This window comes from Ostrea edulis, chromosome 1 (genome assembly GCF_947568905.1).
Source record: "Ostrea edulis chromosome 1, xbOstEdul1.1, whole genome shotgun sequence".
NCBI classification, from domain to species: domain Eukaryota; kingdom Metazoa; phylum Mollusca; class Bivalvia; order Ostreida; family Ostreidae; genus Ostrea; species Ostrea edulis.
Genome location: NC_079164.1, coordinates 98,649,461 through 98,665,113, shown reverse-complemented (window position 1 = coordinate 98,665,113; position 15,653 = coordinate 98,649,461). Strand labels below are relative to the sequence as shown.

The following is a 15,653-nucleotide window of genomic DNA, read 5'->3' as shown; positions in this document are numbered from 1 at the left end:
TCCTTGGGTATTTCGGAAGTATTTTTAAAAATGTCATATCACCGATCATAATAAAAACGGTTTCTATGCGAGATTTGTGTATTCCATTGAAATATATAAACTCTGAAGTTACATATTTTATCAAAAATACGTCCGAAATACCCAAGGAATTGAACATTTAGAAATACAAGAAGGGGGTACCGGAAGTCCTGTCCACAAGCACCTATGGATTTTTCGATCCATCCTTTGCTACATCCATATATACAAACTTTTGTAATACATACGTGTAGGAGTTGATTTTATATTTTTAGTTCTTGCAACAACCAGGAGCAATGAAAATATACAAACTCTAAAACAGAACCTGGTAATATACCCAAGGATTTTTTTTTTTGATTTTTTTTTTTTTTGGTAGAAACAAGATAGGATGCAAGAATGTCACAAAAAATAATATACCATTGAGAAACAGTGCGTACAATGTCCTAACTCCCTGATCTGATGCACACTAATTACTAATAAACCCCAAACCGTGGCCCATTGTATAGAAAATGATGTCATCCGTAAATATTAGTTTTATAAAGGAGATAAAATTAAATTACCCCTGTTTTAAGGTCACGTGGTCTGATCGGTCGGACAGATTCGGATCAATGCGCATGTTTACATTAATACTTGTAGGTTCGCATATATAGGTTTAACGCGAGAGAAAGAAACACGATAAAATGTACAGAATTCTGCTTCCGATCGTCCTAATTACAAGTAAGTGTACACGTCATTGTTTTTTGATGATGTCTCTATTTTCCTTATAAGTTTTCGTTGATAATACTCAATGTTTGTCGATCTTAACTTTTTTTGAATTACAAAACTATTTACCCTACCGGGTGTTATGAAAGAAATACTGATCGCTTGTTTGTGTTTAAATGTTCGTGAAATATCTTCCATTTGATCAAACAAATAATTACTGTAATGGGTCCAGTGTTACTGACTGACACTTCAGGGAAAATTTGTGATCTGTCCGTCAGGTAGGTTATTTTTACGGAGGGAAAATCTCTGTACGTGCTAGCTAGACTGAATAGACTGTGATTTAAGTGGCGAGGGAATCTACACAACAGAATGGGATTAGTGACAATAATACTGACAAATGCTGTCAACACGTGAGCTGGAAATTGTCCATCACGCCAGTCTGTCGATCAGCTGGTCTATACAGGGCAGGGTGACGTTTAATACACTAATAATGACGATAATGAATGCTTCCATTTCCATGGCCAAGCTTTTTTGACACGCTACTCGATCGGAAAACAAAAGTTTTTGCTAGGAGAGAATCTGACTTCAAGTAAAATGTGCATAAAAACAGGACATATTTAATGCACGCTGATTCATATGGTCAATTCAGTCTTGATTTTTTGATATATCTTTTAAACGTTTTATTCAGTGGTGTGTGACCCAAGTATGTACTTTTTTTGCCCCCCCCCCCCCTCCACCACTACCACCAAAGGGGAGAAGTGAAGAAGCCGAAATGGCGTACTCTTTGTAGAAGAAAGTATTACATATATATGTATGGATACGTGCGGAGTAATCCGTTGCTATTTTAGCATGTAATGATACTAATTGTTAGCACAGTCTACTTTAGTATTTTACATATCGGCAATAACCATTACTATTGTTAGTACATATACATGTACAGTCTACTGTAGTATTTTACATATCGGCAATAACCATTACTATTGTTAGTATAGTCTACTTTAAAATTGTACATATTAGCCACTACGTGTTGATGTGCGCGCCGAAAAACAATTTGAATTTTATAAATGGAGCAGGGTTTTGAGTTTATTTTACACTGATTACAAACTCACCGTGTACAATGCCACATGCGGGGACCGTGATCGGTGTAGCGCGGGGATGTGATTTCGAAGCGAAGAAAGTAGGTCAATAAGTATTCAAAGACTGATTGTGTTTAATCAAAATAAATCTAGATAGCCAAAAGTATTGCACGGAAGACAGTGGTTATTGGCAAGCTAGCACTAGCAACTGGGGAGTTTAGAACTCTTTGGAAATACCCAAACACTTCGACAATATACAAGTAGGGTAGGCGCCGGGTATATTTTTCGGTGTATTTAATGAGAAATATCCACTCCTACTGCATAAACTCCAAAGTTTTTTTGACCAGAAACATTACCTTTGAATGGGACTCAATATTCGACTGAAAAAACCAACACAAAAGCATGATATGCCGAGTATTTGACTGAAAACCCTGTGTGGCGTAGGGGGGTGAAAATCTTGTGGCGTAGGGGGACTGAGACTCGCAAAGTTTCTTACCAAAATCCTCATCTTAAACACAGTGAATATATAAATATCAAATTCAACCTTGTTCAAAGTTACTCTGATATTCGTACGATAAACCGATAATGATGTGTGTGACTTTCTATGCCATTACATTTTCATTAAAAACATTTTCTAAAATACCACAATACCAGATGATTAAGACAGTTTCATATTTTAATGAAATTGACATGAACTATTGATAATTTCAGATAATGCAATGATCAGAAAGAAAAACAATCTTTGGTTAAATAAACACAGACACCTGAGGTATGGATACTACTTAGCCCCCTCCCCCCCCCCCCCCCCCCATTTTTTGCACCATAATATCTTTTAAATGTGTGGATTCCCTGTCTATCTCACCCTAATATTGATTTATGTACAATCGTTTCACTTTTTTGAAAGCTTTAGATATTTACCTTGTACTGGTATTAAGGAGGTATGCTACACCAGAGAAATTTGATGTAGATGAAAAGTGGCGGATATGTACAACAATATTTTGAAGTTGAAAATTTGCAAATTTGCTTCATTTTGTCAAAAAATACAGTTTTAGTAGAAGGTAATCTGAAAAAAATTTAAAACCCCTGCTGGACTCGAACCTGCGATCTACAGTTCAGCAGTCGGTATTCTAACCCACTGAGCTACTCGGCTAGGTAAATAAATAGAAAAGGAAAAGTCAAATATTACTGATATCGATTTTGTCATCCATTTTTCTAAAGGAAGTCAGCCATTATGACGATGTAGAGTACCACCTTAAAGCTTACAAACAGTATGAAACGATTACATAACTAGACATGAGGATGAGATAGACAGTCATGTCTAAGGTTTAATTCTGTCAAAGTTATGATACAATTACATGTAATACCAAGAATTTCACGAATATCCAGAAATAAAGCAAGATGAAAGCATATGATATAAATGTTTTCAGGCACGTAGGATTTTTTCCCCCAAAAAAAGTGGGGAGGGGAGGGGTGGGGAGGGGTGGGGGGAGACGTCCACTTCACAAGCGTCTGAAAATTCTTGAAAAGCAAAAACGAAACAAATATAACAAAACCCAGTTTAAATCCTAAATCGCGGGGGATGGAGGGCAAGAGATTGATCGGTTCCTTAAATTTTATAATTCAAATATTATTTTATTAATGGAGGTATTTTATAGATCAAACTTTGTTTGTAAAATTAACTAACTATGCATGTACAGTAAAAAACACTCCCTTCTATTGCTACGTGTTTGATAATTATTTTTGTGTACATTTGAGTAAGTTGATTTACACTAACATTGATTTTCAAAAGATCGAATTACACATGAGTAAACATATTTCAACAAAAATATTGCATTAGAGAAGCGTGTTCGATAAAATTAACATGTTGCGGTCATTGACTCCTGATGTACATGTATATTTTTGTCCACAGTGTGAAATGATTACAAGATAATACTTGCATGCTTTGTTTCTACATGTAATTTCTGAAAAGTAATAATGAAAACTTGATATTTTAATGACATCCTTACCCTGGTATAATTTTTTTTAGGACTGCGAAAAATCACACAAGGGACACATAAATATAATCAATGACTAAAAGTATTGTACAGCGTCAGCAATATCATTTCAAATTGTCAGTAATTACACTATTCCTTAACTGGCACTTATTTACATGTACAATCAGAAATAGTAAATCCTTATAATGCTGCAATGAATTGAGGACCGCAACCAAACTCAGCCAGAGTTTGTTTGAACATGGACCGCAAGCATTCTCTCGCCAAAGGGTGCGTTACGCAAGATTCTCTTACATCTCTGTCAACACTTGCAATCACGTGACAATACAATCAAATGATATACACAGCCATTCTCATTTCCTTTCCTTTTAAAAGTTCTGGCAACATGTGATACATCAGGCTCTTTCATAGCGCACTGGCACTTTGATAAGTACATTTTTACCATTAAGCTGTTTGTCTCTTATTTTACAAGTGTTATGGAATGTTTTACAGCCTTCCTTACTTTTGATTCCATGTTTACAGTGATCTCTACCACGTGAATGACCTACATTCATACGCATATTACGAAGTAGTTCCAAATTTAGTATCAGAAAACCGTGATTTTAAACATTTTACAGTAAGCACCCATCAAATTGCACCAAAAGCATTTCATAATATGACTAAATATTTAGTCCAAAACATAAATGTTGAATTATTAGAAACTTTTACAAGATTTCTGTAAAAAGCCGTTGACAGAGGTCTAGTGCTCGTACAATCTAATTAGAATTAGATGTTAGATCCGCTCGCTACACAAACATCTAACATCCCATAGAGGGTCACGTCAGAGGTCAAATTTGCAACAGCCAATCAAATTTCCACCTTCATATCGCAATTCCATATATTGTTTACGTAAGGAAGAGAAAAAATGGCGGCACCCACGATCGTGACTTATTTATCGCGTGTTTTGTTTAAATTTTAAACTATGGCGACATCGGGGGATCTTTTCATGTATACTTCAACAAAGATGACGTGTAGCGAGTATGTTAGCGGATCTAACATCTAATTTTAATTAGATTGGTGCTCGTAGCGCACGAACCTTTGAGTGGAGAATAGGACCGCAACGTGTTATGCGCCACCTGTATTCAGGGGGAAATATCTCGCGCTGCACTGTGAAAAATGCCTTAAGTTTGATTTTGACGCATATAATATTTCTCGCACAAATCGTATATATGTGCTTGTTTGGTTGGGATTCCATCATTTCCTCTACATGCAATCAGTTTTACTCTGCAAAACACACATAAGTTTAAACATATAGATAACAGTCAATCATACACTGTGATTTTACTTGGGTTCCCTTTGAACAATATGATTTGAGAATTTTCCATATAATTTTGAATAAAGACAATATTCGCTGTGCTGAAGATGTGTATTTTAGTGAGAAACTTTGCTTACGTTAAAATGATTCTCGGCCCCCTTACGCCACAAGATTTTCACCCCCCCCCCCCCTACGCCACACAGGGTTTTCAGTCAAATACTCGGCATATCATGCTTTTGTGTTGGTTTTTTCAGTCGAATATTGAGTCCCATTCAAAGGTAATGTTTCTGGTCAAAAAAACTTTGGAGTTTATGCAGTAGGAGTGGATATTTCTCATTAAATACACCGAAAAATATACCCGGCGCCTACCCTACTTGTATATTGTCGAAGTGTTTGGGTATTTCCAAAGAGTTCTAAACTCCCCAGTTGCTAGTGCTAGCTTGCCAATAACCACTGTCTTCCGTGCAATACTTTTGGCTATCTAGATTTATTTTGATTAAACACAATCAGTCTTTGAATACTTATTGACCTACTTTCTTCGCTTCGAAATCACACCCCCGCGCTACACCGATCACGGTCCCCGCATGTGGCATTGTACACGGTGAAACTGGGTCCGCCATTATCAACACGGAGTAAGATATCTGATCTACAGGGCACTAAATGTATTGCTTCTCATATACAAGCCCAATCTTTAAAAGCTTTACAGATCATCAATACAAACATTCAGACACTGTAGAAATAAGTGAAGAATATACATGTACATACACTTATTTTCAATATCTAGATAAACAACAGGGCCAATACGAGCATGAAACTAGTGATATAAAAAATAATGACCTTGTGAACATCTCGTTCTGGTATTAATGTTATATTAACCTATAATTTCTACTCGAGACTTACTTAGAGATCTACTTTGCTAGGCAATTAAATATAAACAAGACAATGCCGATATTTATATTTTCATCCATGTTTTAAAGGGACTGATTCACGATCTCCCCCCCCCCCCCACCCCCCACCCCAAATTTTGTTTTACGCTTTAAATGAAATATTTGTCACATGTCTAATGTTTAAAAGGTTTCACAAAAAGAATAAAAATTATATATCTTGATAGAAGCTCATTATAGAGAGTTTATTACTTGCTGTGTAAACAAAGATTGAGGTGTGTTATTGTTTACAAGGTTTTCAAAATGAATGGATGTCGATCCAAGTTTTGTTATGTATATCGCATTTCAAGTATACTTTAGGTGAAATGTGTCATTTGAAAGTTAAAACTTTGTGACTGTGCAAAATTAAGATGATTTAAATTACAAAATTAACATTTCACTGGTTTGTTTGTAAACATAGGAGGACTCGATTCTTTGTTTACATAACCCATACTTTAGGCTAAAATATTGCTCTTCTTGCATTCAGAGGGTCCAAGTTTTGGTAGTCAACATAAAATGAGTTAATATTCTTAATTTTTAATGACGATGTAGTATACCCCCTTTATGTACATGTATTTGTATTAGGAATGTCTCCTTGCAGCTTGTTATGGTGATGATCAACTATACAGGTGCCCCTCGAACCTGCCGAGGAACGCCTACCTCAAAACATTCGGAGAGAGATGTTACCAGTTTAACAATGTAGAAATATATTGGTATACGGCCAGGGACACGTGTTCATCACGCGGGGGAATGTTGGTCCAAATCCGGACTGCGGAAATCCAGCAGTTTGTCGTCAATACTCTTAGCAGTCTACACTGGAACCGGAACGGGGTGTGGATAGGCGCACACGACCTTGACGATGAAGGTCATTGGAAATGGGTTGAAGGTAATCTTGATCATTAGTCAACGATGCACGGAGTTAGGGGTTGGAGTTCTTTGAATATTCCAGTGAGAGATTGTGCCAGACCATCTGATATTGTTCATTTTTTGGAAGAAATATAAGAAGTCCGATTGTACACGGTGTATAATTAACTGTTTGTAATAAATGTAAAGTAAATGGACTCGGATTTCAGGGCATCCTTTAACCTACACTAACTGGGCCCCGGATCAGCCTGGAGGTTGCACCCTCTTTTACTGTGGGGAGGACTGCGCATGTCTAAGGAGAGATGACTATAATCGTTGGCACGATTATCCCTGTGATGTGCCTGGGTACACTTATTCTTTTGTTTGTGAATTCTGTAAGTACTATTTGTATTTTAGAATAGCCTGTTTCATACCTATGTCCAATTTCCATGATCCAATACTGAATAAATAATCAAATACTGTAGATAAAATAGTGAACGTTTTGTCGCCTTAGATATGGGTCCTGCCACAACAACAACGACGACAACAACAACAACGACGACAACAACAACACCTAAACCAACAACAACACCCACCACCACCACCACGCCTACCACTACAACCACGCCTACCACTACAACGACCGCGTCAACTTCAACAAGCACCTCCCTCTCGACCACCAGCACGCCTCCAGCTACAAGTGATTCCGGAGATCCGCCAGTTCTGCTAGGTAGTGTTCTTTATTTACAAATTTTTCTCTATACTTTCTGACACTAGGTACTGAGGTTGAGAACCAACGACTTGCTCAGCATAAAGCCTCTGTACTGAATTGTTAGTAATGTCATAATTATGTATTTTATGAGCATACACATAAAGTGTGGATAGCACAGGGGCGGATCCAGGAATTGCGGTTACGGGGGGCGCCACTTTATGAGGCAGGAGGTGTGGGGGCGAAGCCCCCGGAAGCTCCTGGATTTTACAGATTTTATAGGGCTTGAAATATATCTCCTATTTAGTCTTTTGTACTATTTTCTATCATTTTTTATGAGGTGAAATTAATGAAATGACGCAAATTTTAAGGGTTTTGGGAAAAAATTAAGTTCTCCCAATAAAGTAATTCAAGAAATCAATAGATTTTGTCATTTATTTTTCCGGGAGTGGAAGAAATTATTGCTTCTTACATTGTTTTGTATATTTTTCTAAACAAGATACCATGATTTACGGTAAGTTTGGAAATTTGTGGGGTGGGGTGGGGGCGCGCGTCGACTGTGCCCCCCCCCCCCCCCCTTAAATCCGCGACTGGGATAGCATGTATAGATCTTTTGTACATACCCCCTTCTACCCAATACGAAAATAAATATAGAGGCAATACTTTCTCCAAAGTATGTGATTTCCCCACCGATCAGCTTTATACTAATACATTAAGTATTATCACATAATTTGGAGAAATCAATGCCTCTATTATTTTTTCATTGTGCGCATACCATCTTTACACCTATCCACACTCCAGGTATCTGTGGTTAGGAGATAGAACTGTATGGAACTTATATAAAATATATTACCGATTTCACAGGAGGACTTCATCAAAGTGTTACCTTGGATTTATTCACTAAAGGCTCACATGCATAAATCTACACGCACTTTTCTTACAATAATATTGAACATTGTAGTTTTCATAAATATATTCTGTGTAATGGTAACTGATATACCACATTAACTTGCAATCGGTCATTGGATAAGAAAGGTTTTTGAACATGAATGGTCATTGGAGGAGAAAAATAATCATTCGACAAGTAGCTTGTTTCTTGTTGACTGGGCCCGCACGCATCAAGGTTGACGCGATTGTGGTGTCGACTACATGTATATAGTATATTCTCGGCCCATGTCCAACTGTATATTTATAGAATAAGGTACACATTGAATGTGTCCGGGAGCTCCCGTGGTTAGGGTATTTATGAATACCTCTCCCGTTTACGTGCTGTCCGTTGTTATAATTTATAGAATAAAGACTCTCGGCGCAGCTATATACCGGAGATGGGTTACTTAAACAGGTTCACAAAAACACCGCGTGGATAATTATAGGATTTCTCGTATTTCCAGTCCTTAAAGCAATTGATACAAACAAAAATGGGATGCATAGCTTAATTCGGTTGTAATAAGTACGAATATAATATTCCTAATAAATGAAGGACTTGTCAATTTTCTACCATGTTCAAAGTTGAAGTATATTACCCTGTATACAAAATTGAGAAACCATGGGGATAAATTACAATGTACAATGTATACGGTAAATATAGGTTTAACGTTTATATTGTAATAGATATTACCTTTATATCGAAATAAATTACCCTTATATCGAAATATATTTACCGAAATATATTACCCTTCTATCGAAATATATTACCCTTATATCGAAATAAAAGAGTATTCCATATCTCTTTCGTATTTGGATATTTTCTTGAACATATATAATTATGTTGACAGCAAACTAATAAATCTTTATGACAAACGAATGACTTCAGCTTCTCCATCGTCAACGTTCCATATCTATGTAGCAACATTCCATTATCACCAGCTTATGTTGTCTATATCTATGTAGCAACATTCCATTATCACCTGCTTATGGTGTCTATATCTATGTAGCAATATTCCATTATCACCTGCTTATGTTGTCTATATCTATGTAGCAATATTCCATTATCACCTGCTTATGGTGTCTATATCTCTCAACTGATACGATATACGAGAGCGTGTTTTGCGTCGAATAAATTTTTAAATCGAGGCAGGCTACTGGTGTTAAATGGGTTTTAACAGTCTGGTTGAAAGTCAGTATTTCGCAAGTTTTATGCTGGTTATAATGTTCATATTGACAAATACAACTCGTCTGGCATTAGGCATCTTCACAAGTCAAGGGTTATTGAATGGTTACCTCGAGGTAACGAATGACTTGTGAAGATGGGCATTAGGTCGAATGCTGTCTTGTTTCATCTCAATTGTTAAGCCGTATCACATACTGATTTTGACTATGGATTCCCCGTTTACCTTATTAAGATACAGGGCTGATGGCGGGTGTTACCGGTCAACAATGGATGCTTACTCCTCCTAATATATTGGTCTCACCTCTGATGTGTACATAGATCAGTGTTCGCCCTACTCTTGGTTTTGTATTCTTTACAGGAGTTATGAGATTGATCACTGTTCGTTATCTTCACCTTTATAGGAGTTATGAGATTGATCACTGTTCGTTATCTTCACCTTTATAAGAGTTATGAGATTGATCACTGTTCATTATCTTCACCTTTATAGGAGTTATGAGATTGATCACTGTTCGTTATCTTCACCTTTATAGGAGTTATGAGATTGATCACTGTTCGTTATCTTCACCTTTATAGGAGTTATGAGATTGATCACTGTTCGTTATCTTCACCTTTATAGGAGTTATGAGATTGATCACTGTTCGTTATCTTCACCTTTATAGGAGTTATGAGATTGATCACTGTTCGTTATCTTCACCTTTATAAGAGTTATGAGATTGATCACTGTTCATTATCTTCACCTTTATAGGAGTTATGAGATTGATCACTGTTCGTTATCTTCACCTTTATAGGAGTTATGAGATTGATCACTGTTCGTTATCTTCACCTTTATAGGAGTTATGAGATTGATCACTGTTCGTTATCTTCACCTTTATAGGAGTTATGAGATTGATCACTGTTCGTTATCTTCACCTTTATAAGAGTTATGAGATTGATCACTGTTCATTATCTTCACCTTTATAGGAGTTATGAGATTGATCACTGTTCGTTATCTTCACCTTTATAGGAGTTATGAGATTGATCACTGTTCGTTATCTTCACCTTTATAAGAGTTATGAGATTGATCACTGTTCATTATCTTCACCTTTATAGGAGTTATGAGATTGGTCACTGTTCGTTATCTTCACCTTTATAGGAGTTATGAGATTGGTCACTGTTCGTTATCTTCACCTTTATAAGAGTTATGAGATTGATCACTGTTCATTATCTTCACCTTTATAGGAGTTATGAGATTGGTCACTGTTCATTATCTTCACCTTTATATGAGTTATGAGATTGATCACTGTTCATTATCTTCACCTTTATAGGAGTTATGAGATTGGTCACTGTTCGTTATCTTCACCTTTATAGGAGTTATGAGATTGATCACTGTTCGTTATCTTCACCTTTATAGGAGTTATGAGATTGATTACTGTTCGTTATCTTCACCTTTATAGGAGTTATGAGATTGATTACTGTTCGTTATCTTCACCTTTATAGGAGTTATGAGATTGATTACTGTTCGTTATCTTCACCTTTATAGGAGTTATGAGATTGATTACTGTTCGTTATCTTCACCTTTATAGGAGTTATGAGATTGGTCACTGTTCTATAGGAGTTATGAGATTGGTCACTGTTCTATAGGAGTTATGAGATTGGTCACTGTTCGTTATCTTCACCTTTATAGGAGTTATGAGATTGATCACTGTTCGTTATCTTCACCTTTATAGGAGTTATGAGATTGATCACTGTTCGTTATCTTCACCTTTATAGGAGTTATGAGATTGATTACTGTTCGTTATCTTCACCTTTATAGGAGTTATGAGATTGATTACTGTTCGTTATCTTCACCTTTATAGGAGTTATGAGATTGATTACTGTTCGTTATCTTCACCTTTATAGGAGTTATGAGATTGATTACTGTTCGTTATCTTCACCTTTATAGGAGTTATGAGATTGGTCACTGTTCTATAGGAGTTATGAGATTGGTCACTGTTCTATAGGAGTTATGAGATTGGTCACTGTTCGTTATCTTCACCTTTATAGGAGTTATGAGATTGGTCACTGTTCGTTATCTTCACCTTTATAGGAGTTATGAGATTGGTCACTGTTCGTTATCTTCACCTTTATAGGAGTTATGAGATTGGTCACTGTTCGTTATCTTCACCTTTATAGGAGTTATGAGATTGGTCACTGTTCGTTATCTTCACCTTTATAGGAGTTATGAGATTGGTCACTGTTCATTATCTTCACCTTTATAGGAGTTATGAGATTGGTCACTGTTCGTTATCTTCACCTTTATAGGAGTTATGAGATTGGTCACTGTTCGTTATCTTCACCTTTATAGGAGTTATGAGATTGGTCACTGTTCGTTATCTTCACCTTTATAGGAGTTATGAGATTGATCACTGTTCATTATCTTCACCTTTATAGGAGTTATGAGATTGGTCACTGTTCGTTATCTTCACCTTTATAGGAGTTATGAGATTGGTCACTGTTCGTTATCTTCACCTTTATAGGAGTTATGAGATTGGTCACTGTTCGTTATCTTCACCTTTATAGGAGTTATGAGATTGGTCACTGTTCGTTATCTTCACCTTTATAGGAGTTATGAGATTGGTCACTGTTCGTTATCTTCACCTTTATAGGAGTTATGAGATTGGTCACTGTTTGTTATCTTCACCTTTTCTGTGGTCTGGGTAGCTCAGTGATTAGATCACGTGACTAGTAATACAGAGCATTGGTCCCGGGTTGGATCTGTGATTGAATGATTCATCTAGATATATTTCTTCTCTTTCTTGCTACAGTAACAATTTCCATACATGTACAACCTTCTGTAATACACGAGTGTTAACTTGTACAACCTTCTGTAATATGCGAGATGTTAACTTGTACAACCTTCTGTAATACGCGAGTGTTAACTTGTACAACCTTCTGTAATACGTGAGTGTTAACTTGTACAACCTTCTGTAATATTACGCGAGAGTTAACTTGTACAACCTTCTGTGATACGCGAGTGTTAACTTGTAGAACCTTCTGTAATATTACGCGAGTGTTAACTTGTACAACCTTCTGTAATATTACGCGAGTGTTATATTGTACAACCTTCTGTAATACGCGAGTGTTAACTTGTACAACCTTCTGTAATATTACGCGAGTGTTAACTTGTACAACCTTCTGTAATACGCGAGTGTTAACTTGTACAACCTCTGTAATACGCGAGAGTTAACTTGTACAACCTTCTGTAATATTACGCGAGTGTTAACTTGTACAACCTTCTGTAATATTACGCGAGTGTTAACTTGTACAACCTTCTGTAATATTACGTGAGTATTAACTTGTACAACCTTCTGTAATACGCGAGTGTTAACTTGTACAACCTTCTGTAATATTACGCGAGTGTTAACTTGTACAACCTTCTGTAATATTACGCGAGTGTTAACTTGTACAACCTTCTGCAATATTACGCGAGTATTAACTTGTACAACCTTCTGTAATACGCGAGTGTTAACTTGTACAACCTCTGTAATACGCGAGAGTTAACTTGTACAACCTTCTGTAATATTACGCGAGTGTTAAATTGTACAACCTTCTGTAATATTACGCGAATGTTAACTTGTACAAACTTCTGTAATATTACGCAAGAGTTAACTTGTACAACCTTCTGTAATATTACGCGAATGTTAACTTGTACAACCTTCTGTAATACGCGAGTGTTAACTTGTAGAACCTTCTGTAATACGCGAGTGTTAACTTGTACAACCTTCTGTAATACGCGAGAGTTAACTTGCCACAACCAGGAACTATTCAAAATATGCAAAGTTTACCATTTTTCATAATTTTGTAGAAACTAGATGGGATACTAGTGAAATGAACCGGAAATGTTACGAAAAATTATTATTTACATAAGTGGCGCATGACGTTGTAACCATGATAAGATTATAGCATTTAACACAATTCTAATCTTATCCACAAATTTGAATTATGTGTAACTGTATATGATTATTTTCCTAAAAATTACAATGTGATATTTAATGTTTTCATTTCGTAAAATTTCTTTTCAGCCATCAAACAGAATTCAGAAAAACAGCTGAATGGTGGTAAGTAAGAATGTCAATTCTCGTGTTGGCTATATCTGAGACACTGTGTTGAAGGTTAAAAATGTGACACTTTCTATTATAGGTGAAATAGCCGGGATTGTGATGTCACTGCTGTTGTTGGCGTTTATTGGAGGGTTCGTCTGCGCCGTGTTAGTGGTCAGGAAAAGGCAAGTATCAATTTACAGTCATTATAACGCTTTTCTTCTTCTGTTCTGCAATGATGAAATCCGAGACTTCCACACCTGTTGTCTGATTCATAGGTTCATTCATTCTCTCACCAGAGGGCGCGTTACTATGAGGTTCATTGTTAGAATATTTAAGTTCTTGGTTATTTGATACTAGTGTGATTCAGAGAGGATTTGAATACTATACTTGCTCAGGCACGCACATTACATAATTACATATTTATACAGGTGGCTATTTTTATTGCAGGCGTAAGGATTCTCCAGAACAAGACTATACGGTCACATTTGATAATGTCACCTACGTAATTCGGGCCCTGAACCCCTTTCACCGCGTTGAAACTCCTAGCAGACAACATTTAGTGTTGAACGGCACAATCGGTGAACCACCACCTCAATACGAGGAAATCGACAACCAACGAAACAGTGCCTGTGTACGTCACAGTGAGCGTCATCAGAACCATTACGACACAGCTGACGTCATACCAAAGAAATATGGTCCCACGATGGATATGGAAACGTGCACGAAAACTGTGGATTGTGAGAAAGCTATGCCACCGGCCTATGAGGCTAGCTGTGAAAAGAAATTGAATGTGTATGATGTTCCAGATGAAGTGAACATTCCAAAAGAAGAACAGCCGTATCACGAAATCTCGCTTCCACAACGAAGTTTCATCAATACCAACTTTTACAACCTGTCGGACGATGACAGCAATGGCTACGAGACGCCGATAGGGTATGCCGGCCAAAATGACAATTACGTTGACACCGATGTTCAGACGACAGAGAGTGCCAGCTACGATAATACGTTATATGGCGTATCTGATGCCTAATCCCATCGTGTCAGAAATGTTCACTCAATGTCCACTTCCTGTTATGGAGCCCCGAACAAAATGCAGAAACTCTTAATTGTTACAGAGCGGGTGCACTTGATATAACCTAAGATTGTATCTAGATAAACAAATGAAGCAATTCCAAAGGAGATGTAAAGACAAGTGATTTAAAATTCATTTACCATTTGGCTCTAAGGGCCACTAAATAAATCTTTCTTCATACTTCCTGAATCCGTGCCAAAAACTTGATCTGATACATATCAAGTGGGTTACTTTGATCCACTGTATGAAAAAAAGTGATTGTTTGCTATATTTATGAAGAAAACAATAAAAGCGTTTTCCAAATATTCTGCTTTTTATCAGTTATACGTCACGTGACATTTACATAAGTCAGTTTAAAATCAGTCAGTTGAATATCAGTTATTCGTCAAGTGGCTTTTACAGAAATACTTGTACTTATACACATGGGACAAATTGCAACGCCAGGTTTTCCTCGTGTATTAAGTATGATGATTCATTTTACATAAGATGAATAACAGTTTTTAACTTTGACCTTTTTTTTCAAGCGTCACTTGATCTCTAAAAACATTTTTTAAAAACACCGTCTGTAAATGTATTCATTAATTGTCATTCTTTTTCAGAGATAATAAGACGTGCTATTTTGAGGAAAATTTTGTAAATAACTTATACGCAAATACACAATTGCCTACACATCATTTTCAGAGAGAGAGAGAGAGATCTACCGAACGTTAAAATATTTGTGCCTCAAAAATATTTTTGTGTTCAATATAGTTCCGATTTATAATTCAATCAACGTTATTGTGTCCATTCAATCAAAAGTCCTTTTTATGCCCCCGAGACCGACGATTGGGGGGCATATTGTTTTTGTCCTGTCTGTC

General features: G+C 36.6%; 1 protein-coding gene and 1 long non-coding RNA gene across 4 annotated transcripts; one reads left to right on the top strand and one right to left on the bottom strand.

The window, feature by feature from the left end:
• The first annotated feature begins 579 nt into the window (after nt 1–579).
• LOC125671305 (uncharacterized) lies at nt 580–15,101 on the top strand. Of its 3 annotated transcripts, none has more exons than XM_056140147.1 (8): nt 580–732; nt 6,603–6,887; nt 7,075–7,239; nt 7,359–7,574; nt 8,053–8,067; nt 13,704–13,739; nt 13,822–13,906; nt 14,172–15,101. In XM_056140147.1, exons 1-8 carry the CDS (start codon nt 696–698, stop codon nt 14,752–14,754), a joined length of 1,422 nt encoding a protein of 473 aa, XP_055996122.1. In that variant the 5' UTR covers nt 580–695; the 3' UTR covers nt 14,755–15,101. The 3 variants fall into 3 exon arrangements, with proteins under 3 accessions (XP_055996122.1, XP_048762849.1, XP_055996129.1); XM_056140154.1 differs by lacking the exon at nt 580–732 and adding an exon at nt 2,546–2,562; XM_048906892.1 differs by lacking the exon at nt 8,053–8,067.
• Nucleotides 9,932–12,415, bottom strand: LOC125671307 (uncharacterized). The gene is made up of 3 exons (XR_008795898.1): nt 12,323–12,415; nt 12,237–12,279; nt 9,932–10,013 (listed from the first exon to the last, which is right to left on the bottom strand). It is a non-coding gene; the product is annotated as an uncharacterized LOC125671307 (long non-coding RNA).
• Nucleotides 15,102–15,653: the final 552 nt, after the last annotated feature.

Bases quoted from the DNA above. Each gene is read 5' to 3' on its own strand.
- LOC125671305 (XM_056140147.1), top strand. From the start codon at position 696: ATGTACAGAATTCTGCTTCCGATCGTCCTAATTACAA. The intron at 7,240-7,358 runs GTAAGTACTATT...TTGTCGCCTTAG, and splicing joins TTCTTTTGTTTGTGAATTCT to ATATGGGTCCTGCCACAACA. The intron at 13,740-13,821 runs GTAAGTAAGAAT...TTTCTATTATAG, and splicing joins AGAAAAACAGCTGAATGGTG to GTGAAATAGCCGGGATTGTG.